Source organism: Trichomycterus rosablanca, chromosome 15 (assembly GCF_030014385.1).
Source record: "Trichomycterus rosablanca isolate fTriRos1 chromosome 15, fTriRos1.hap1, whole genome shotgun sequence".
In the NCBI taxonomy this organism is placed as follows: Eukaryota; Metazoa; Chordata; class Actinopteri; order Siluriformes; family Trichomycteridae; genus Trichomycterus; species Trichomycterus rosablanca.
In genome coordinates this window covers 2,738,876-2,762,618 of record NC_086002.1, presented here as the reverse complement: position 1 = coordinate 2,762,618, position 23,743 = coordinate 2,738,876, and the positions used below count along the sequence as shown (strand labels likewise).

Sequence of the window (23,743 nt, the reverse complement as noted above, 5' to 3'; positions counted from 1 at the left end):
AGTTTGCATGTTCTCTCTGTGGGTTTCCTCTGGGTGCTCCAGTTTCCTCCCACAGTCCAAAGACGTGCAAGTGAGGTGAACTGGAAATACAAAATTGTCCATGACTGTTTGAAACTTTGTGCAGGTCCCAAGATTCTAGCTGGCTACAAAAATCGACAACGTCCAAACTTTCGCACATGCCAGAGTTACTGTTATTAGAAAGTAACTTTATGCAAGTCCATGATTGTCTGTCCACATACTTTTGGTGATATAGAGATTAAAAGTATTGAGCTGTGATAATCACACACCTGGAAGATGGCGATCCAGGCATATCCGATGTTGTCGAAGTTGATGGCTCCGTTGTGTGGATTCTGCCCGCTGGCCCTGCAGTTGTTGTAGAACGCGTTCCAGTTGACACACCCGGCTTGGGCGGCGTCCCGAGAAGCGAGGTGTGTGATGTTAGCGGGACCGAGCTGACAGCGAGCTCCGCCCTCTCTGCGGACGGGGACGTCGAAGCAGCGCAGCATCCCGTTCTCCCGGTTGGTCGAACAGATGAAGGCGATGTCGTCCGAGTCGTCCGGTTTGTAGTAATCGCTCAGCGGGTGAGAGAGGTTATACAGCCTGGGCGGGGCGGAGACGAAAAACTGAGACGTTATTAATCTAATCTAAACACTCAGCAGATTTAATCTGAAATGGGGTATGAATATAAGCTGACACTGGTGGATGCTGTGATCTGGAGCGTTTTCCTTCCAAAAGCCGTAGATCAGCACTTCCCAACCTTTTTTGCACCACAGACCGGTTTCATATAAAATATAATTCCACCTGGGGGTGATATGAGACGATAAACACCCATGTGTTGGAAATAAAAGCAGTGTTTTCATGGCTGATGTAGCGATCTCTAATTATTTATTCTTTCTGTGCGGCCCGGTAATAAATGACCCACGGACCAGTACTGGTCTGCAGCCGGGTGGTTGGGGACCCCTGCCCTAGATGACTTACATTCAAATAAATGGCATCATCATGGGGTGTGTTCGAAAACCTAGTGTGCTCTCTACATAGACGCATTATTTTCAAATGTAAATACATTATCATTGATTTTTAATTTGTATAAACATGTACAATTGTATTTATTTGCAAGTTTGGGCTTGTCAGGTACACGGAGGGAGACGTTACATGACATGCTAGCGCGTTGTACCACCTCATCCCTTTGGTTTGAATGGCATGGTGCTAACTGTGTTAGCTTAGTAAGCAAAACCCTACTAAGTAGATGACTTATTAGAATCCTCTCTACTGAGGCAGCTGCCTGTGTATGCAGTAAGACAGTAAGGCAGCTCACTAGGTTTTCGAACACACCCATGGACTCTACACAGTACAGGTAGATCTGAAATTAAAAGCTGACTGCAGCAGCCAGGCAATTTAATCTGTGCTGTGGTTAAGCACGTGTATACTTAATCTTGGCCAGAAGACATACATTAGGGCGCATTCACATGAGAAGCAGCAAAACCGCTTTTGCGTCTGCTGTTTCATATGGAGTGTGGCTGTTCACACTACACGACTGGATCTCTTGTAATCGGGAGTCTTTCAAGTCGGTGTGTATTTCACACTACACGACTGATCGGCGTCAGGGGGTTTCACACTACACCATCTATCACCAACTGGAATCACAGACGAGCTTCTCTGGTCTCCCAAACTACGTTTTGTCACGAAAACAAATGCGAGAAGTGACGAGGGGTTTAACGATACCACGTCCAAAAATACACGTCAACAAGAAGTGAGCGATCAGAGTTTGTGTGCTGATGTGCAGCGTAAAATCAAGGATACTGGCTACGTGAGCAGTATGGATTGTTCTATAGTGAGTTGGAGGTTAATAAATATTTTTTGCAATGCAGCGTGGGTGTTTTGTAGAGAACGATAAGGTCAGAAATACTGTAAAACTGGTGTGCATGTGTGTCGATGTATTCTGATATAAACTATATTACGCCCCTGTCCCACCTTTATACAACTCCTGCCCTGCGTTTCCCCTCACCCCGTATCTTGCGTTCTCATTGGCTGTTCAACATAGCACTCATTGCCAGTCGGGCAACTCAGATCCAGATATTTGACATGCTAAATATCTCTCTTCAGAGCTGCTCGGATCTAGTTGTTGAGTAGTTCACACTTAGCGATTGAGAGCCGGGTTTCGATCGCCGAGCGAACACCGATTTGTCCCGAGCCGGCAAATCTAGCACCGACCAGTCGGCGAGCGAAAATCAGGGCAAAAATCATGTAGTGTGAACTAGGCATTAGCTTGCCGCTGTGCTTCCCTGAGCCACGTTGGGTTTGTGTTTTTTGCGCTTGCTGCGGCGCTCGAAGTTTAAAGGTAAGGTAGGTTTCCAGTTTAGGGGACACCGAGTTACAAGGTATGACTGTACTTTTTTAATCCCACTCAGTTGTTTTTGCTTTATTTAAGCAGTCTGAAAGGACCTGAAATACAAAGTACACCGGCATAGAGGGAGCGGAATGCACACACACACACTCACAGGCCAAACGACAAGCGCAGGAGCAGTTCAATAAAAGCGAAAATAAATGGACGCTGAGCGGTATGTAGAACAGCAGGAGCAGCATAAGGGACCATCAGCCAGCACATCATGTGAAACTAAATAGACTGGCTGTGCAAATTATGTTTGCTCCTAAAGCGCCACGAATTGTTGCATAAGGAATATAGAGCGGCAAATGCTAAACCCAACATCTGGAAAACGGTCCGGAGCGGTAAACTGGGAGGATCCAGGACAGCGGTACTGGCTAATAAATTTGACTTACTGGATGGAGGAGGGTTTCAAACCAGAAGGAAATACTTGGCAACCGTGGAAAAATCAGCAGCACAAAACATGAACGACACTAATGCTCAAACCCAGGTCAGTAGTGCCCACACTGTGAGCTGTCCACCCCTTCTGATAACAGATAAAGCCTAAGGCCGACCCTCCTTGTAGTGTGTGTGCCTACTGTTATGATCAAAAGTATGTGAACACGTGATCCATAATTAACATAGTCAAACATGAGACAAGCTCCGCTTTAAGCCCTTTGATGCTGGAACAGTCTTTACTCCCCACCTTTACTAAGGTTTTGGGAGGTCAGGCAGTCACGTGTCCACATACTTTAGGTCACAGAGTGTTGGATCTACTCTCACTGTCCATTTTATCAGCTCCACTTACCATATAGGAGCACTTTGTAGTTCTACGTACAATTACTGACTGTAGTCCATCTGTTTTTCTACATGCTTTGTTAGCCCCCTTTCACCCTGTTCTTCAATGGTCAGGACCCCCACAGGACCACCACAGAGCAGGTATTATTTAGGTGGTGGATGATTCTCAGCACTGCAGTGACACTGACATGAGTGGATCAGACACAGCAGCGCTGCTGGAGTTTTTAAACACCTCACTGTCACTGCTGGACTGAGAATAGTCCACCAACCAAAAATATCCAGCCAACAGCGCCCCGTGGGCAGCGTCCTGTGACCACTGATGAAGGTCTAGAAGATGACCGACTCAAACAGCAGCAATAGATGAGCGATCGTCTCTGACTTTACATCTACAAGGTGGACCGACTAGGTAGGAGTGTCTAATAGAGTGGACAGTGAGTGGACACGGTATTTAAAAACTCCATACCAGCACAACACACACTAACACACCACCACCATGTCAGTGTCACTGCAGTGCTGAGAATCATCCACCACCTAAATAATACCTGCTCTGTGGTGGTCCTGTGGGAGTCCTGACCATTGAAGAACGGGGTGAAAGGACTACAGTCAGTAATTGTGCTCCTATATGGTAAGTGGAGCTGTTAAAAGTGGACAGGAGGTGGTTTTAATGTTATGGCTGATCGGTGTACACAGTATCAGAACTGAAAGTGTGCGGAGTGACCGTACTCACGTCCTCACGTCCGTGTCCAGGAAGCAGCGGTTGCGCAGAAGCCCCGCCCACAACTGCACGCCGACGATCCCAAAAATAAAGAACACGAAGAAGCAAAGCAGCAAAACGTTTCCCAGCATGGGTAACGTGTCCAGCAGCAACGTCACCAAGATGCGCATACCTGAAAAATAAACAGACACGGTTCACGCTAACAATGCCACTCAGATTCTCAAAAGTAAGTGGACACCTGAGCATTCGCTTGTTAGACATCAAGTTACAGAAACAGGAGCATTAAGATAGAGTTGTGTCACCATTTGTGGTCATAACAGCCTCCAAATTTCTCTGGGATTTTGGAGTGTCTCCAGGGGAAGAGCATTTGCAAGGTCAAAATGGCCTAGCTAGCTGTCAAAGTTCCAATTCATCCTACAGGTAAACCATGGGGTTGAGATCAGGGTTCTGTGTACTTAGTTGCTCCACACCAAACTGGTCAAACCATCTTTAAGGATCTGGCTTTGTGCACCAGAAAACAGCTTATCTGTCCTTTAATATATACAGTATATTATTTATGCATTATCTCCCCTTTTAGTGCGTCCAATTGCCCGATTGCGTCATGCTTCCTCTCCACCAATGCCGATCCTCGTTCTGATTGAGAAGAACGAAGCTAACCCATGCCCCCTCAGACACGTGGGCAGCAGCCATATGCATCTTATCATCAAGTGCAGTGCGGCTCAGCACTGTGTACGGAGAGACACACCCTGACAGCACTCTTTTCCCATCTCTGTGCAGGCACCATCAATCAGCCAGCAGAGGTCATAATCGCATTAGTCATGAGAGAGAGACCCATCTGGCTTAGTCCCGCCCATATCTGAACAACAGGCCAATCGTTGTTCATCGATCCGATGTATTCGAGATCCCAGCTCTGGTTCCTGCGTGTGTTTTTACTGCTGCGCCACCTGAGCGGCGCCTTTCCGTCCTTTTAATTGGTTGGGTAATTATGTATTTGATCTCGGTCTCTTTACTCCTTTACTAGTGGATGAACTGAGTGGAAATTTTACGCCGGAAGTTGGGAATAGTGCGGAGTTTCCGCCTCCAAACACCTGAAGTATCTGGAGACCTAAAGATTCCACTGATCTGCTTTTAATCCAGAAACGTCTTTAGGAAGCATTAAGCTGTGCCAGGTTCTAAAAAATAGCCCCAAATTCCATTTCTTACAAGAGCCTCACAGGGTGTGACATTTGCTCAGCGAGGCTCAGGGGGAACGCTCGTTTTCCAGCAGTCGTGGTGGTTTCATATGCAGGACGAATGAAGGGGTCATCAACGCCACTGTCACGATTCGAGCATGTGCGCTCCTGTGCCCTTAGAACTTACGTACACCTGCCACACCCACCTTTCCAGGAGCACATGGTGGAGGAGCCCCCCCCCCCCCCCCCCCCCCCAGTATGATTGGTTCCCTCGGCTAATTAGCCCCAGTGTTTAGCTATGTCTAGTTGTTTAATCCCGTTTAGTCCTGCTTTAGTCTTGTTTAGCCTGTGTGTTTAGTTTAGATGAGTGATTAGCATCTAGTTCAGCATTTAGCTTAGTTCGTGTATGTTTAGTTCTAGCATTGTTAGCTTAGGGTTTAGGTTGGGTTAGTTCACTGTATGTTTAGATTAGCTTTAGCATTTAGCTTAGCATTTAGCTTAGGGCATTTGTTACTGTTCCTTGTCTTGTGCAACCTGTCGTGTCTTTTGTTATTATTAAACATTTCGTTAATCACCCATCTCTGCGCGTGTGTCCGCCCCTCTTGTCTCGTCGCAGCCCATATAGCGTTACAGCCGCACTGGGGGTGCACGGCTAGCCAGGCTGGTGTGGTTATACACTTAACACAGTACAACAGTGACCCCTACTGTTTGGTGGAGTGACAAATAGAATACGAGTTACGAGTCCGGTGTAAGGAAGCGGCATGTCGGATGGGGCGGGTGCTAGTCCGTGGACCTTCTCAGGCCAGCGTAGGGGTGGTGCAGGCGGCAGAGGAAAGGTAAAGGGGAGCAACGAGATTGAGAAACGTACACAAAAAAGTCAGATCTGCTGCATTCAACCCATGAACTACGAGGAACCTCCGTCAGACCAACATCTCACTGCAATGCCCTTGTTCAGGGCGTGGTCCTACTGTTTAGGCTCGTCGGTGTATCTATACAAGACAATAAATCATCCTTCCCCTACTGTGTCGCTATTCCTATTTCCATTCAGGCTAAGGTGGTGTGGGCAATAATTCTATATGTGTCCAATATCCACACAGGTGTAGAATTTCCATAAATTCTGGAAATAGAACGAGAAGGTCCTGCGTTATCGGATGCAGGCGGCAGTTCTGACACATCCAAGGTGGGAAAATGAGTCCCAGATGACAAAACCAGGAGCAGGAGATGTACGATGTCTTCTACGTATCTGGGCCACTGAAACAAAAATGCTGGAGACTGAGAGGGCTGGAAGCTTCGAGAAGATGGAAATATGTGAACCCATGTAATCACTGAGCTCAGACGCTTCCTGTTTTCTGGTCCATGAAGAACCCTGACCTAAACCCCAACCCCTCCAAACACCTTCTGGATTATTGACCGTACGGGCACGGATTCCCACAGACGCACTTCGAAATCTTGTGAGAAGCTTTTTCAGCGCTGTGGCCCAGGGTTTTGGAGTGGGATTACATCTGACAAGCTTATAGTCTAGTCAAGTGTCCAGAAACAATTGGAGTCAAGATATGTGAACGATTTTAGACACCCAGCTGTACACGTCACCTTTAATAAGCGGCTTCGCAGCAGGTTAGTGTGTGTGTGTGTGTGTGTGTGTGTGTGAAGTGTAACCGAGAGAAGGAGTGAAGCTAAATATAGTGAGCGTTCCTGCTTCCATCTCAGATCGATACACAAGGAGGAGTCGAGTCAGAGTGCAGCTCCGAGCTTCAGCGCATCACCGAGGACGTGAAGCGGGAGGCAGACGGTGCCAGGCCGGCGGTAAACATTTAAAATAAGTACTGAGACTCACTGGGCACTCTGTTGATGGCTCGGAGCGGCCTGAGAACTCGGACGGTCCTGATTGCAGACAAATTGACATTGTGTCCATCGAGTGAGTACTCCAACATCCTGCAAAGTCAAAACAGGAGCACAGATCATTACGTCTACAGCAGACTGGCAACCGATTAAATAAACAGTTCAGGTAAAAGCCTGAGGTCTTCTTTTATTTAAATGTCTGGAACTGAGCCCCCTAAACTCGCTCTCCTAATTCCTCATTAGAGAGTTTAGGGATTTTAGAATTGAATGTCTGTAACACACTCTAAAAAAGATGGGACAGAGCTGGGCATGTTTACCACAGTTACATCACCCTTCACATTAAAGACACTTTTTCATTGTTTTGAGAACTGGTGATCACTGATAACAGTCTGGACGGTTCTTTGTCGCACAGAGAACTTGTTGGACCACAGCTCACATTTCCACTGACTTTTGGTCCATCTGAGAAGATCTCGGGTCCAGAGTTGACAAACTCTGTGGCGTTTTTGCATAGAATTGATGTTTGGCTTTCTTTAGAATTTCACAGCGTACCGTGTTAAGTGACAATAGTTTTCTGAAGTACAGTACTATATTTATCTCATTCAGTGCCGTCTACATTTACATTTACATTTTCAGCATTTATCACACGCCTTTATCCAAAGTGACTTACAGTACAGTTACAGTATACAGTTTGAGCAATTAAGGGTTAAGGGCCTTGCTCAAGAGCCCAACAGCAGCAACCTGGCAGGGGTGGGGCTTGAACCAGCAACCCTCGGTTCACTGGTCCAGTACCTTAACAACTAGGCTACAGCTGGCCGTCTAAAAGCTAAAGGTCACACACATTTCTCTGGATTTCCTGAACCTTTTCACAATATTATGTTCGGTAGATGGTGAAATACCAACATTATTTGTGATCTTGTGTTCTGTATGAACCGACTGACCATTTTTTTAGAAAGTTTGGTAGAATCTGATGAGCCACGACCCATATGTCCTTGCGAGCGAGATCTTTTCATTTAACTTTAGTATGTGACCTCCCAGGTGGTGCAGCGGGATAATCTGCTAGCAAACCAGCGCCCGTTTAGTCTTGCTTTAGTCTTGTTAGTTCCTGTTTAGCCTTGTTGTTTAGTTTATATGAGTGATTAGCATTAACATCTAGTTCAGCATTTAGCTTAGTTCTTCTATGTTTAGTTCTAGCATTGTTAGCTTAGGGTTTAGGTTGGGTTAGTTCACTGTACGTTTAGATTAGCTTTAGCATTTAGCTTAGGGCATTTGTTACTGTTTCTTGTCTTGTGCAACCTGTCGTGTCTTTTGTTATTATTAAACATTTCGTTAATCACCCATCTCTGCGCGTGTGTCCGCCCCTCTTGTCTCGTCGTAGCCCATATAGCGTTACAGCCGCACTGGGGGTGCACGGCTAGCCAGGCTGGTGTGGTTATACACTTAACACAGTACAACAGTGACCCCTACTGTTTGGTGGAGTGACAAATAGGATACGAGTTACGAGTCCGGTGTTAGGAAGCGGCATGTCGGATGGGGCGGGTGCTAGTCCGTGGACCTTCTCGGGCCAGGTATTTTCATTTAACTTCAGTATGTGACCTCCCAGGTGATGCAGCGGGATAATCTGCTAGCAAACCAGCGCCCGTTTAGCAAACCGGCGCCAAGATTCTGAGCGCCCGTGTTCGAATCTAGGCTTTGCTACTGGCTCTAATGCCTGCAGCAGACAAAATTGGCCTCCAGTCTGCTGGGTGGTAAAAAAAACCGGACCTTGGTTGCCCAGGTCGCCTGTACAGAAAGTGGAGGATATCAGGGTGTGGCTCTCCATACAGGAAGCCGACCTCACGCACGAATCCACTGAAGTATGGGTGGGATTGGTGGACTCCGCACACATCGGAGGGGGGCATCGGTGTCCCCAGCAGAGGATTGGCTACGCTAAATTGGCAGAAAAAAGACATAAAAAAATAATATAATAATAATAAATAAATGCCACTGTGACTAAAATTCCCAACAAAACACTCATGGAAAGCCAGATGAGTAAAGCTGCGTATGCTGAAAGTTCGAACTTATGGTCTTGGAACAGGATGTCCAACCAGCTGACGGTCAGGTGATCACCTATATTGGTGTATGAACTGTCCTTCATAAGGGCCACTTACAATATTGTGCACAGAAGGATGAAGGGATGAATATGAATGAATGAGAGGGAGGGAGGTTCGGGACGGGCGGGTGATCTCTGGGATTTCCCGGTCGTAATTGGCATTCGTGAGCAGATCTGTGACACATCGACTTGACATTAGAACTGGAGCTGACATTAAAACTCCAGCTGACATTAAAAGTGTGTGTGTGTTGTGTTTGTGCGTGTGTGCGTGTGTGTGTGTGTGTGCTCACCCTGCCATGACGATGAACAGGTCGAGACGATTCCACGTGTCGCCAAGGTAACACCTCGGACCGAAGATGCCGAGGGCCACCATCTTCAGCACCATCTCCACCGCGAAGAACGCGAATATGAAGTCGTCGAACGCCTACAGAGAAGAACACAGGCCATTCGTTCCGTCATTCCATGTATATCCTGGTCAGGGTCGTGGTGGGTCGGGTGCCATTAGGACACACTGGGCACAGATGATGCAGGGTTAAAGAATCCAAATCCACCTACTGCAGCGACCAGGGAAAGCCTTTACTGATGTCAAGAGAACATACCAACCTCCACAGATAGTATCCAGAAACACTGGTTTGATAGCCTTGTATTGTTCAGGGTAGTGTGGGTGGCACAGAGCATCAGGGGTCCTAGGGACCCGGGTTTGATCCCTGCTTCCATCCACTGTCCACAGATCACAGTGCTTCTCATCTACAGTGTCTGTGTGCGGTTCATCGAGTTAAACCAGGATAAACAAAAAAGCAGCTCCTCCCGAGCATTTTGGACGACTGTATCGTGTGTATGGAGGTGCACTGCATCGCAGGTTCCGGATACCTGGGTTTGAGTCTCGTGAGATGTTCTGCATGTTTATCATGCTTTGCATTCACTTCACGAATTCATGCCGGCAGGTAGACTGGCGTGTGCCCTGTGCCCAGTGTGTCCAGGTGGCGTCAGACTCCTCACCAGCCAGATCAGGATGAAGCTGCTGGTAAAAATGGAAAAGAGGAATAATAATTACGGGGTGCTGGTGTACCTGCAGGATGCTGCAGCGCTCCGAGTGGCACTCCAGGTCCTGGCACGGCTGGAACATGCCCAGGGTGACACAGTTGAGCAGGATCACCAGCATGCTGACTCGCTCGAACCACGTAGAGCTCAGGTCAAGGATCATGAAACTTAACGTACACTCGAGCATCCACACATAACATAGTGCACAGACTGATAGGTGGCTAAAATATGTGGACACCCTGACTGGGAGCTCGCTTCACATCCCTGTTCAAAACCCTGTTTAGTCTCCTCTTTTCTGAAACGCACAAGGTGTTGGACTGATGTTATGAGAATTTGCCCACATTCGATAATCTGAGAGACATTCCAGTTCATCCCAATAATCCTCAGTGGGGTTGAGCTCAGATCAGTTCGGATCGGGGCTCTGCTCATGCTCATGTCCTCACCAACCCCATCAAAGTCTGTCCCAAATGATTGGTTTGATACTGGAATCATTAGAAGGCGTGTCCACATACTTTTGTTTATTTACATCTGGGAGAAATATACGAACCCTGTTAGTTTTATAGCTACAGTACGAGCGTGTCTCATTTCTCCCAATAGAAGTACCCATAGGCTTCTGTCATAAGCCATTTAAAAAACTGAAACTCATCCTGTGTTTGCATTGTACACACACCCACACACACTCACGCTGACACACACACACACACTCTCTGTCATAGAGAGAAATTCAGCTCGACTTCAGTCCCGGGCATTAATTCAGAAAGTTGGTAAATCAGCTCTTCTGAGTTTGTGCAGCGCTGAATAAATCCTGCTCGATTAACTTCAGCAAACATTTTCTTTCTCTCCAAATCAGCCAGGAATGATGGTGAGGTGACCCAGAATAGAATCGTTTTCTTCACCTGCAGTTAAAACCGCGTCTCCACTCTCCATGTTTAGCGTAGAGCTGCTACTAACGACTATTTTGTCAATCAGTTGATTAATCTAAACGATTCATTTTCCTCCAAACAATTTAATTCAGAATCTCATTTAAGCTTCTTTTATTTTAACAACAAACTGTACGGCATAATAATATAACACAGAACTAAATGTCCATATTATCAAATTCTCAAGTGCTCCATATTGAACGGAGTGCAGCGTGTGTTTATGGCGTTCCGTACACAAAGCAAAGTGCTTCAACTTACAGCAGAAATAAAATAGTTAGATGTAGCCACGTCTCATTCCAAGTCCAACGTACAGTAATGACAGAATGAGCTCAGATTCTAACCTACACATTCACTCAAAATGCACTTCACATTCTCAGCCATGTAAACAAAGTGGTGAGTGTTACGGCGCATTCACACGAGAAGCTTTTTGACTTCCGCAAAAATCACAATCCCAACGCAGCTAAGTGCGCTGCGGTCTAACTGAACTCGCTAAGAAATACGGTATTCCACAATCTCCACAATTAAGAAGCGTAATGAAACAATATAGACGTGCAACATGGCGCTGGTGCTGCTGTGGTACCATCAAAGCTCTGCACAGTAAACAAACCAGCTTTTAGTTTTGTGCCAGTTTGAAGTATCACCAAACTTTTGATGATTTGGGTCGTGGAAAACGTTTCTTTGAAAGCTCTACAATCGGACTCTGACTGCTGCAGACGGCATTTTTTAAGACTGCGCTTAATGCCGCCAACCAGTGACCGGACCAAATACGACTCAGGTCCTGCACACAGCAAGTAGTGCTGAGAGAATCATATGAACGCTTATATGCATGAAAACATTGTAGAAATGAACAAGAATCATTTATAAACAGTTTTAAAAACGATGCATCGACTTACAATATTGACGTCGTGGCAGCCCTAGTTTAGTGTTCTCAGAAGATCAGAACCTGTCACACTACACTAAAGTTTAAACGTTCTTCCTCTCGCTTTTCTTTTCATTCCAAAGCAACAAAGGCGAAAAATTTAGACCGACGAGAGAAAAACGCAGCAGGTGAACAGCGGGGTTCATCACAGCATGGCTACAGCATAGCGTACATCACAGCGCACATCCCAGCGTACATCCCAGCGTACATCACAGCGTAAATCACAGCGTACAGCACAGCGTACAGCACAGCGTAAAGCACAGCGTAAAGCACAGCGTACATCACAGCGTAAATCACAGCGTACAGCTACAGCACAGCGTACATCACAGCGTACATCACAACGTACATCACAGCGTAAATCACAGCGTACAGCACAGCGTACATCACAGCGGACATCACAACGTACAGCACAGCGTACATCACAGCGTAAAGCACAGCGTACAGCACAGCGTAAAGCACAGCGTAAAGCACAGCGTAAAGCACAGCGTAAAGCACAGCGTACATCACAGCGTAAATCACAGCGTACAGCTACAGCACAGCGTACATCACAGCGTACAGCACAGCGTACAGCACAGTGTACAACACAGCGTACATCACAGCGTACAGCACAGCGTACATCGGTGCGGCGTACGTCGCGGCGTACAGCACAGCGTACAGCACAGCGTACATCACAGCGTACAGCACAGCATACATCACAGCGTACAGCTACAGCACAGCGTACATCACAGCGTAAAGCACAGCGTACAGCACAGCGTAAAGCACAGCGTACATCACAGCGTACAGCTACAGCACAGCGTACATCACAGCATACAGCACAGCGTACAGCACAGCGTAAAGCACAGCGTACAGCACAGCGTAAAGCACAGCGTACATCACAGCGTACAGCTACAGCACAGCGTACATCACAGCGTACAGCACAGCGTACAGCACAGCGTAAAGCACAGCGTACAGCACAGCGTAAAGCACAGCGTACATCACAGCGTACAGCTACAGCACAGCGTACATCACAGCGTACAGCACAGCGTAAAGCACAGCGTACATCACAGCGTAAAGCACAGCGTAAAGCACAGCGTAAAGCACAGCGTACATCACAGCGTAAATCACAGCGTACAGCTACAGCACAGCGTACATCACAGCGTACAGCACAGCGTAAAGCACAGCGTACAGCACAGCGTACAGCACAGCGTAAAGCACAGCGTACATCACAGCGTACAGCACAGCGTACATCAAAGTGTACAACACAGCGTACAGCACAGCGTACATCGGCGCGGCGTACGTCGCGGCGTACAGCACAGCGTACAGCACAGCGTACATCACAGCGTACATCACAGCATACATCACAGCGTACAGCTACAGCACAGCGTACATCACAGCGTAAAGCACAGCGTACAGCACAGCGTAAAGCACAGCGTACATCACAGCGTAAATCACAGTGTACAGCTACAGCACAGCGTACAGCACAGCGTACAGCACAGCGTACATCACAGCGTACAGCACAGCGTACAGCACAGCGTACATCACAGCGTACAGCACAGCGTACAGCACAGCGTACATCACAGCGTACAGCTACAGCACAGCGTACATCACAGCGTACATCACAGCGTACAGCACAGCGTACATCACAGCGTACATCACAGCGTACATCACAGCGTACAGCACAGCATACATCACAGCGTACAGCTACAGCACAGCGTACATCACAGTAAAGCACAGCGTACATCAAAGCGTACAGCTACAGCACAGTGTACATCACAGCGTACATCACAGCGTACATCACAGCGTACATCACAGCGTACAGCACAGCGTACATCACAGCGTACAGCACAGCGTACATCACAGCGTACATCACAGCGTACAGCACAGCATACATCACAGCGTACAGCTACAACACAGCGTACATCACAGCGTACATCACAGCGTAAAGCACAGCGTACATCACAGCGTACAGCTACAGCACAGCGTACATCACAGCGTAAAGCACAGCGTACAGCACAGCGTACAGCTACAGCACAGCGTACATCACAGCGTAAAGCACAGCGTACAGCACAGCATACATCACAGCGTACAGCTACAGCACAGCGTACATCACAACGTAAAGCACAGCGTAAAGCACAGCGTACATCACAGCGTACATCACAGCGTAAAGCACAGCGTACAGCACAGCGTACAACACAGCGTACGTCACGGCATACAGCACAGCGTAAAGCACAGCGTAAAGCACAGCATAAAGCACAGCGTACAGCACAGCGTACAGCACAGCGTACAGCACAGCGTACAGCACAGCGTACAACACAGCGTACAGCTACAGCACAGCGTACATCACAGCGTACAGCACAGCATACAGCTACAGCACAGCGTACATCACAGCGTACATCACAGCGTACAGCACAGCATAAAGCACAGCGTACAGCACAGCGTACAGCACAGCGTACAACACAGCGTACAACACAGCGTACAGCTACAGCACAGCGTACATCACAGCGTACAGCACAGTGTACAGCACAGCGTACAGCACAGCGTACAGCTACAGCACAGCGTACATCACAGCGTACAGCTACAGCACAGCATACAGCACAGCGTACATCACAGCGTAAATCACATCGTGGTCTGCTGTGTTCTGTTTCTACAGCAGTGTAGCTTTTGTTCTCCACAAAGGCGTCATTATTTATATATGATTATTTTTATACTTATTTACATATTTTTCTTTCTTTATTATCATTATTTATTCATGATTGCACACACACACACACACACACACACACACACACACACACACACACACACACTGAGCTTGTTGCACATCACTGTTGCAGAGTTAATGAGGTGAAAATCCATCCAGGCTTGTATCTATTCAGCTCTGTACAGTAAGGGACCAAAGCTATTAAGCTGCTGCATCACACAACTTTAATCTGTTTACTTCTTCAGGAGTAAACAGCAGCCAAACCAGCCCTATTTATATAGGCACAGAGAAGTCAGCAGCCTTAGTTAATCAGAATCAGAATCAGGGATTCCCCCCAGCATGAGTCCATGCCACAAAATGAAATGATGTTCTTGAACTTGGTCATAACAATAATACACTTGTTAGGGCAGGTGTTGCCTAGAGGTTAGGGTACTGGGTTAGTAATCAAAAGGTCGCTGGTTCAAGCCCCGCCGCTGCCAGGTTGCTGCTGTTGGGTCCTTGATGCAGTTGTATCTTTCCTTCACTGCTGCAGACCCCAACCCTGACAGAGGATCTCATTTCATTCATCGCCTCCGTGCAGGTGCCTTCGACCATCCCTCCCGACAGACACAGCCAGACGTGTTTGTGTAGGTGCCCGGCTGGTCGATAGCACAACTCAGATCTAAACGGTGGTGGGTCTGCACACGGGATCTCTAAGCCACCCGAGTCGTGGTCTGAAGGAACTTCAGTGGCCTGCACAGACCCCCGACCTCAACTCCAGTGAACGCTTTTGGGATGAGTATTGACGTTTGGGATAGGTCGGCATGTTGAGGTTCATGAGAATTTCGTTACCGTTCGAATGGCCGAGCTGTACCACATCTCAAAATGAAGACGTGTAGATATTGGATTACGGTTACCCCCCCCCACCCCCCCGCAGTGGAACGCACCCAATCCGAACGGGGCTTTTCCCCACCATGCTGTGAAGACAGAGACACGCTGGAGAGATTCAGTCTTCTGGAAGCAGCCTGCTGTAATCCTACATCATTCACACAGCCAGAGGATGAAATCTAATCAAGTGAACACTGTACCAGATCCAGCAGGTTACGAACAGGAAGGAAGACAATTGCATTTCAGGTGCTGCTGAAAAATGAGGTGTGTAATACAATTAGTGTGCAGTAGTTCCCCTGTCTCCCGGGACTCTGTAACACACTTTATATCTCACACACACACACACACACACACACACACACACTGCTAACAAACACGCCTTCTGTTTATCATATTTCTTTCACCAGATGACGCTCATATACAGACCAATGTTTTCATATTAATCTGGATCTGATGATCTGCTGAACCACTTAATGCTGGGAATGTTTTTAATTCACCAGTTTAGCCAGAAGCTTTAAACTGGTTTTCTAATCATTTCTGTGTTAGTGGTGTAATTGGGAGGATTATTTTGAGCTTCATGTGAGACGATGTGACACTGGCACAGTGTGACTGGACCTGCTGATGTGCCAGACAGACAAATACTGACGAAAAAATACCTGCTGAGTAAATCACAGAGCTTCTCAAGAGAGACTCAAACCTGAGAAAACAAGGACTATACACACACCAACACAACACCCCTACCTACCAACACCAACCACCAACACCTCTACCATCCAACACCAACACAACACCCCTACCTACCAACACCAACACCTCTACCATCCAACACCAACACCAACACAACACCTCTACCAACCAACACCAACACCAACACAAGACCTCTACCATCCAACACCTCTACCATCCAACACCAACACAACACCCCTACCAACCAACACTAAGATAAAAACATGACCTATAACAACCAACACCAATATAAGACCAACACCTTTACTAACAAACATCAGGATAGGAACAAGAATCATACCAACCAACCCCAACGTACAAACACGTCCTTTACCAAGCAAAACCAAAACAGGACCAAACACCAGGTTAACTGAAATCTGGACAAGAACAAGACCCACACCAACTGAGACCATGACAAAACCACGACTAAAACCAATCAACACCAAGGTTAAAAATAAGACCAAAACCCACACTGACCAGACCAGTACCAAACAAGACCAAAACCCTCACTGACCAGACCAGTACCAAACAAGACCAAAACCCTCACTGACCAGACCAGTACCAAACAAGACCAAAACCCTCACCAACCGACTGGCTGGTGTATATGAGGCTAAACTGTGACTTTCATTAAACGATGATAATTCAGGTGATCAGTTACTGACCTGTAGAGAAAAAACAACAACGTGACCTAAAGGTCTGTAAGAGTGAGAAGAGGAACGAGATAAAAAAGCTGAAGGAACCAAGAGATCAGGTGGAACTCTGAAATGCTAGAACATGACGCAGGGTTGTGTTGGTTCTCCTCTTACAGTACGGTGAGGGAAACACTCTGAGTTTAATATTTATCTGTTGAGTCCGACAGTGTGAATAAGTAAATCCAACAAATCAAACAACAAAATGCAAATGAGAGAGTTTATTTAAAAAAGAGAGAAAATGAACGAGAGAGCGACAGAAATATATAAATAAATAAATGAGATAAAGAGGATGAAATGAAGAACCAGACAAAACAGAGACGGGAGGAAAAACGAGGGCTGAGCCAATTACAGGAGCTTCCGATGTTCGTGTTTCCATGGGAACCTCCCACTGGAACTCCGTGGGAAAAGAACTACTTTGTTCCCTTAGGGTGTATCACACACACACACACACACACACACAGTTCAGTGCATGAAGTGATGCTCATAATAAGTTTGTTCAATTAAATTGAGATGATGATCACACTCTGAACACGGCGTCCATAAATATTTATACTGTATATACACCATACAGCCAAAAGTATGTGGACACATTTCTTTTGGCTAACAGTGAATGGCACGTCTACATTTTATACTTCCCACTGGGCACAGAGTTCGGTCTGGAAGAATTTTGCACAGAGCCTTGACCTCAACCCCACTGAACCCCTTCGGGATGAATTGGAACGTACACTGTTAACCAAAGCCATGCCTGAATGTCCAAACACTGGCACAGTGTGACGGGACCTGCTGATGTGCCAGACAGACAAATACTGACTAAAGAATACCTGCTGAGTAAATCACAGAGCTTCTCAAGAGAGAGACTCAAACCTGAGAAAACAAGGACTATACACACACCAACACAACACCCCTACCTACCAACACCAACCACCAACACCTCTACCATCCAACACCAACACAACACCCCTACCTACCAACACCAACACAACACCTCTACCATCCAACACCAACACAACACCTCTACCATCCAACACCAACACCTCTACCATCCAACACCAACACCAACACCTCTACCATCCAACACCAACACAACACCTCTACCATCCAACACCAACACCTCTACCATCCAACACCAACACAACACCCCTACCTACCAACACCAACACAACACCTCTACCATCCAACACCAACACCTCTACCATCCAACACCAACACAACACCTCTACCATCCAACACCAACACCAACACAACACCCCTACCTACCAACACCAACCACCAACACCAATACAACACCTCTACCATCCAACACCAACACCAACACAACACCCCTACCTACCAACACCAACCACCAACACCTCTACCATCCAACACCAACACAACACCTCTACCATCCAACACCAACACAACACCCCTACCTACCAACACCAACCACCAACACCAACACAACACCTCTACCATCCAACACCAACACCTCTACCATCCAACACCAACACCAACACAACACCCCTACCTACCAACACCAACCACCAACACCTCTACCATCCAACACCAACACAACACCTCTACCATCCAACACCAACACCTCTACCATCCAACACCAACACCAACACAACACCCCTACCTACCAACACCAACACAACACCTCTACCATCCAACACCAACACCTCTACCATCCAACACCAACACAACACCTCTACCATCCAACACCAACACCAACACAACACCCCTACCTACCAACACCAACCACCAACACCAATACAACACCTCTACCATCCAACACCAACACCAACACAACACCCCTACCTACCAACACCAACCACCAACACCTCTACCATCCAACACCAACACCAACACAACACCCCTACCTACCAACACCAACCACCAACACAACACCTCTACCATCCAACACCAACACCTCTACCATCCAACACCAACACCAACACAACACCCCTACCTACCAACACCAACCACCAACACCTCTACCATCCAACACCAACACAACACCCCTACCTACCAACACCAACCACCAACACCTCTACCATCCAACACCAACACAACACCTCTACCATCCAACACCAACACCTCTACCATCCAACACCAACACCAACACAACACCCCTACCTACCAACACCAACCACCAACACCTCTACCATCCAACACCAACCACCAACACCTCTACCATCCAACACCAACACAAAACCTCTACCATCCAACACCAACACCTCTACCATCCAACACCAACACCTCTACCATCCAACACCAACACCAACACAACACCCCTACCTACCAACACCAACCACCAACACCTCTACCATCCAACACCAACACAACACCTCTACCATCCAACACCAACACCCCTACCATCCAACACCAACACCAACACAACACCCCTACCTACCAACACCAACCACCAACACCTCTACCATCCAACACCAACATAACACCTCTACCATCCAACACCAACCACCAACATAACACCCCTACGATCCAACACCAACACAACACCCCTACCAACAATCCAAAACCAACACAACACCCCTACCAACCATCCAACACCAACACAACACCTCTACAAACCAACACCAACACCTCTACCATCCAACACCAACACCTCTACCATCCAACACCAACACAACACCTCTACCATCCAACACCAACCACCAACACCTCTACCATCCAACACCAACCACCAACACCCCTACCATCCAACACCAACCACCAACACAACACCCCTATCATCCAACACCAACACAACACCCCTACCATCCAACACCAACACAACACCTCTACCAACCAACACCAACACCTCTACCATCCAACACCAACACAACACCCCTACCATCCAACACCAACACAACACCCCTACCAACCAACACCAACACAACACCCCTACCATCCAACACCAACACAACACCCCTATCAACCAACACCAACACAACACCTCTACCAACCAACCAACACCTCTACCATCCAACACCAACACAAGACCTCTACCAACCAACACCAACACCTCTACCATCCAACACCAACACCTCTACCATCCAACACCAACACCTCTACCATCCAACACCAACACAAGACCTCTACCAACCAACACCAACACCTCTACCATCCAACACCAACACCTCTACCATCCAACACCAACACAACACCTCTACCAACCAACACCAACACCTCTACCATCCAACAGCAACCACCAACACCTCTACCATCCAACACCAACACAACACCTCTACCATCCAACACCAACACCAACACAAGACCTCTACCACCAAACACCAACACAAGACCCTTACCAACCAACACCAACACCTCTACCATCCAACACCAACACCTCTACCATCCAACACCAACCACCAACACCTCTACCATCCAACACCAACCACCAACACCTCTACCATCCACTACCAACCACCAACACCCCTACCATCCAACACCAACCACCAACACAACACCCCTACCATCCAACACCAACACAACACCTCTACCAACCAACACCAACACCTCTACCATCCAACACCAACACAACACCCCTACCATCCAACACCAACACCAACACAAGACCTCTACCACCCAACACCAACACAAGACCCTTACCAACCAACACCAACACCTCTACCATCCAACACCAACACCTCTACCATCCAACACCAACCACCAACACCTCTACCATCCAACACCAACCACCAACACCTCTACCATCCACTACCAACCACCAACACCCCTACCATCCAACACCAACCACCAACACAACACCCCTACCATCCAACACCAACACAACACCTCTACCAACCAACACCAACACCTCTACCATCCAACACCAACACAACACCCCTACCATCCAACACCAACACAACACCCCTACCAACCAACACCAACACAACACCCCTACCATCCAACACCAACACAACACCCCTATCAACCAACACCAACACAACACCTCTACCAACCAACACCAACACCTCTACCATCCAACACCAACACAAGACCTCTACCAACCAACACCAACACCTCTACCATCCAACACCAACACCTCTACCATCCAACACCAACACCTCTACCATCCAACACCAACACAACACCTCTACCAACCAACACCAACACCTCTACCATCCAACAGCAACCACCAACACCTCTACCATCCAACACCAACACAACACCTCTACCATCCAACACCAACACCAACACAAGACCTCTACCACCCAACACCAACACAAGACCCTTACCAACCAACACCAACACCTCTACCATCCAACACCAACACCTCTACCATCCAACACCAACACCTCTACCATCCAACACCAACCACCAACACCTCTACCATCCAACACCAACACAACACCCCTACCATTCAACACCAACACAAGACCTCTACCATCCAACACCAACACAACACCTCTACCATCCAACACCAACACAAGACCTCTACCATCCAACACCAACACCTCTACCATCCAACACCAACCAACACCAACACCTCTACCATCCAACACCAACACAAGACATCTACCATCCAACACCAACACCAACACAAGACCTCTACCATCCAACACCAACACAAGACCCTTACCAACCAACATCAACCACCAACACCTCTACCATCCAACACCAACACCAACACAAGACCTCTACCATCCAACACCAACACAAGACCCTTACCAACCAACACCAACACCTCTACCATCCAACACCAACACCTCTACCATCCAACACCAACCACCAACACCTCTACCATCCAACACCAACACCTCTACCATCCAACACCAACACCAACACAAGACCTCTACCATCCAACACCAACACAACACCCCTACCATCCAACATCAACCACCAACACCTCTACCATCCAACACCAACACAAGACCCATACCATCCAACACCAACACAAGACCCATACCAACCACCAACACCGACACAATCAAGACCCTCACCATCCAACACCAACACAAGATCCTTACCAACCAACACTACCAACCAACACCAACACAAGATCCTTACCAACCAACACCAACACAAGACCCTTACCAACCAACACCAACACAAGTTTGGTCTGGAAGAATTTAGCACAGAGCCTTGACCTCAACCCTCAACCCTACTGAACTCCTTTGGGATGAATTGAAACATACACTGATAACCAAAGCCTTACAGGCACAAGTTCCTACAGACACAGTTTAAAATCATGTGAAAATCCTGCCCTCCCAGAGAAAAAAAAAGGCTGTTATGGGTGCAAAAAGGGGCCGACCTTATATTGTTTGACGCTCATGCTTTTGGTTTCAGCTGTCCAAGAAGCTCACGGTGGGGTGTCCACATATTTTAGGGCAGCTACTGTAAGGGTGTGTGTGTAGTTTGGAATAGTGCTTATCACTGCATTACAGTGTATAATGCAGTACAGTATAGAACAGCACATGTACCGTATGTGTGTGTACTGTACACTCCTACCCCCCCCCCCCCCACACACACACGTACAAGTCAAAAAACTGCAGTCGCTTGTTATTTCACAAATAATGAGCACGCATGCACCCCCCACCGCCCCAACAAACATACACACACGTACACACACACACTTGTATCTTTAGATTTGTCTTCAGTAGCCGGAGCTGAACAGCTGCTCACATGCTGCAATGCAGCAATATTCAAATATTACTGGCAAGAACACCGGGTTTAGTAATCTATATGAAACACACACACACACACACACACACACACACACATACACACACACACACGCCACCAATTACCATTTTCTTCAAGGGAGTCCAGAACAAAAGAATCCTGGAACCCACTGACCCGGTTCTCTGCTCTGTACAAACTGATGGACGATGCAGAACTGACTTTGTGCCAGCCATCCCTTTGTTGCCCCACTTACCCCCCTCCCCAACACCACCACCACCACCACCACACCCACTTTCTTTAATTGCACTTGCATGCTCTGTCGCGTGAAAGCATCGCGTAAAAGCGGCGTCTAATTACGGACTTTTAAAACGGGAAAAACTCAAAACTAAAAGTGTCCGTATAATTGCCGCACAGTCACGATTTCGTCTGAAACATCTCGGTCTGCTGCGGGAACGACACGCTGCACGAAAACAGGAAGTACCTTCAAGGGGACAGTGGTAGCTCAGGGGTTAAGGTACTGGACTAGTAATCAGAAGGTTGCAAGTTCAAGCCTCACCAACACAAAGATGCCACTGTTGGGCCCCTGAGCAAGGCCCTCAATCCTCAATCGCTTAAACTGTATTCAGTCTTTATTATAAGTCTCTTTGGATTCATCAGCGAGGAACCGTACAGTCCAGTGTCCACCTGAAGTACAGACATCAAAGAAGTGGAGAACATCTTAAACTCCAGATCCAAGTACTGAGTGCATTACGCTTCCTCTCTACTGATGTTGACCTCCACTCCTGACTGAGGAGAGCAGTGACTGACACACGCCCCCTCCGACACGTGTGCGGTATCGACTGCATCTCTTTACCCGCATGAGGCGGGTTCACATGTGGATCAGCTTTGTGTACGGAGAGTCACACCCTGCTCCTGTTCCTAAAATACTGATGGACTGGCTTGGTCCTCAGTAGGTACTGAAGCTCTCTGTAGGAATCCGCTGCTGGCTGGCATAAAGATGCACACCGTGCACTGGTGCTTTTGGGTGTGTTCTTCTCTCCTGTGTCTGGTGGTGCCTGGACTTGCCGCAAACCTGAACCGGGTGTGGTTGGTGTAGGCTGAATGTAGGCTGAATGTGTTTTTCTATCATGGTTGCAGATGAAGAATGCATCTAAACAGCTCCAGGTCTTGGGGTTCGATCCTTACATCTGGTCACTGACTAAAAACGTTCTTCTCATGTCCTGGTGGGATTTCCTCCGGGTTTTTGGGTTTTCACTGCTGATTGGGCAGCTGTTCAGGTGTTCAGAATAAACTCTGACCCCCCTCTCCCTCTACAA

At 47.5% G+C, this 23,743-nt stretch overlaps 1 protein-coding gene across 1 annotated transcript in view; it reads right to left on the bottom strand.

The window, feature by feature from the left end:
* Positions 1-10,488, bottom strand: part of cacna1hb (calcium channel, voltage-dependent, T type, alpha 1H subunit b) — a 62,317-nt gene extending 51,829 nt beyond the window's left edge. The window contains exons 1-5 of the mRNA XM_063010816.1: positions 10,045-10,488; positions 9,266-9,399; positions 6,882-6,979; positions 3,888-4,047; positions 288-600 (exon numbers count right to left, since the gene is read on the bottom strand). Of these exons, the coding sequence (XP_062866886.1) occupies positions 288-600; positions 3,888-4,047; positions 6,882-6,979; positions 9,266-9,399; positions 10,045-10,203 (864 nt within the window). The 5' untranslated portion in view covers positions 10,204-10,488. The remainder of the gene's footprint in view (positions 1-287; positions 601-3,887; positions 4,048-6,881; positions 6,980-9,265; positions 9,400-10,044) is intronic.
* Between the last annotated feature and the right edge of the window lie 13,255 nt (positions 10,489-23,743).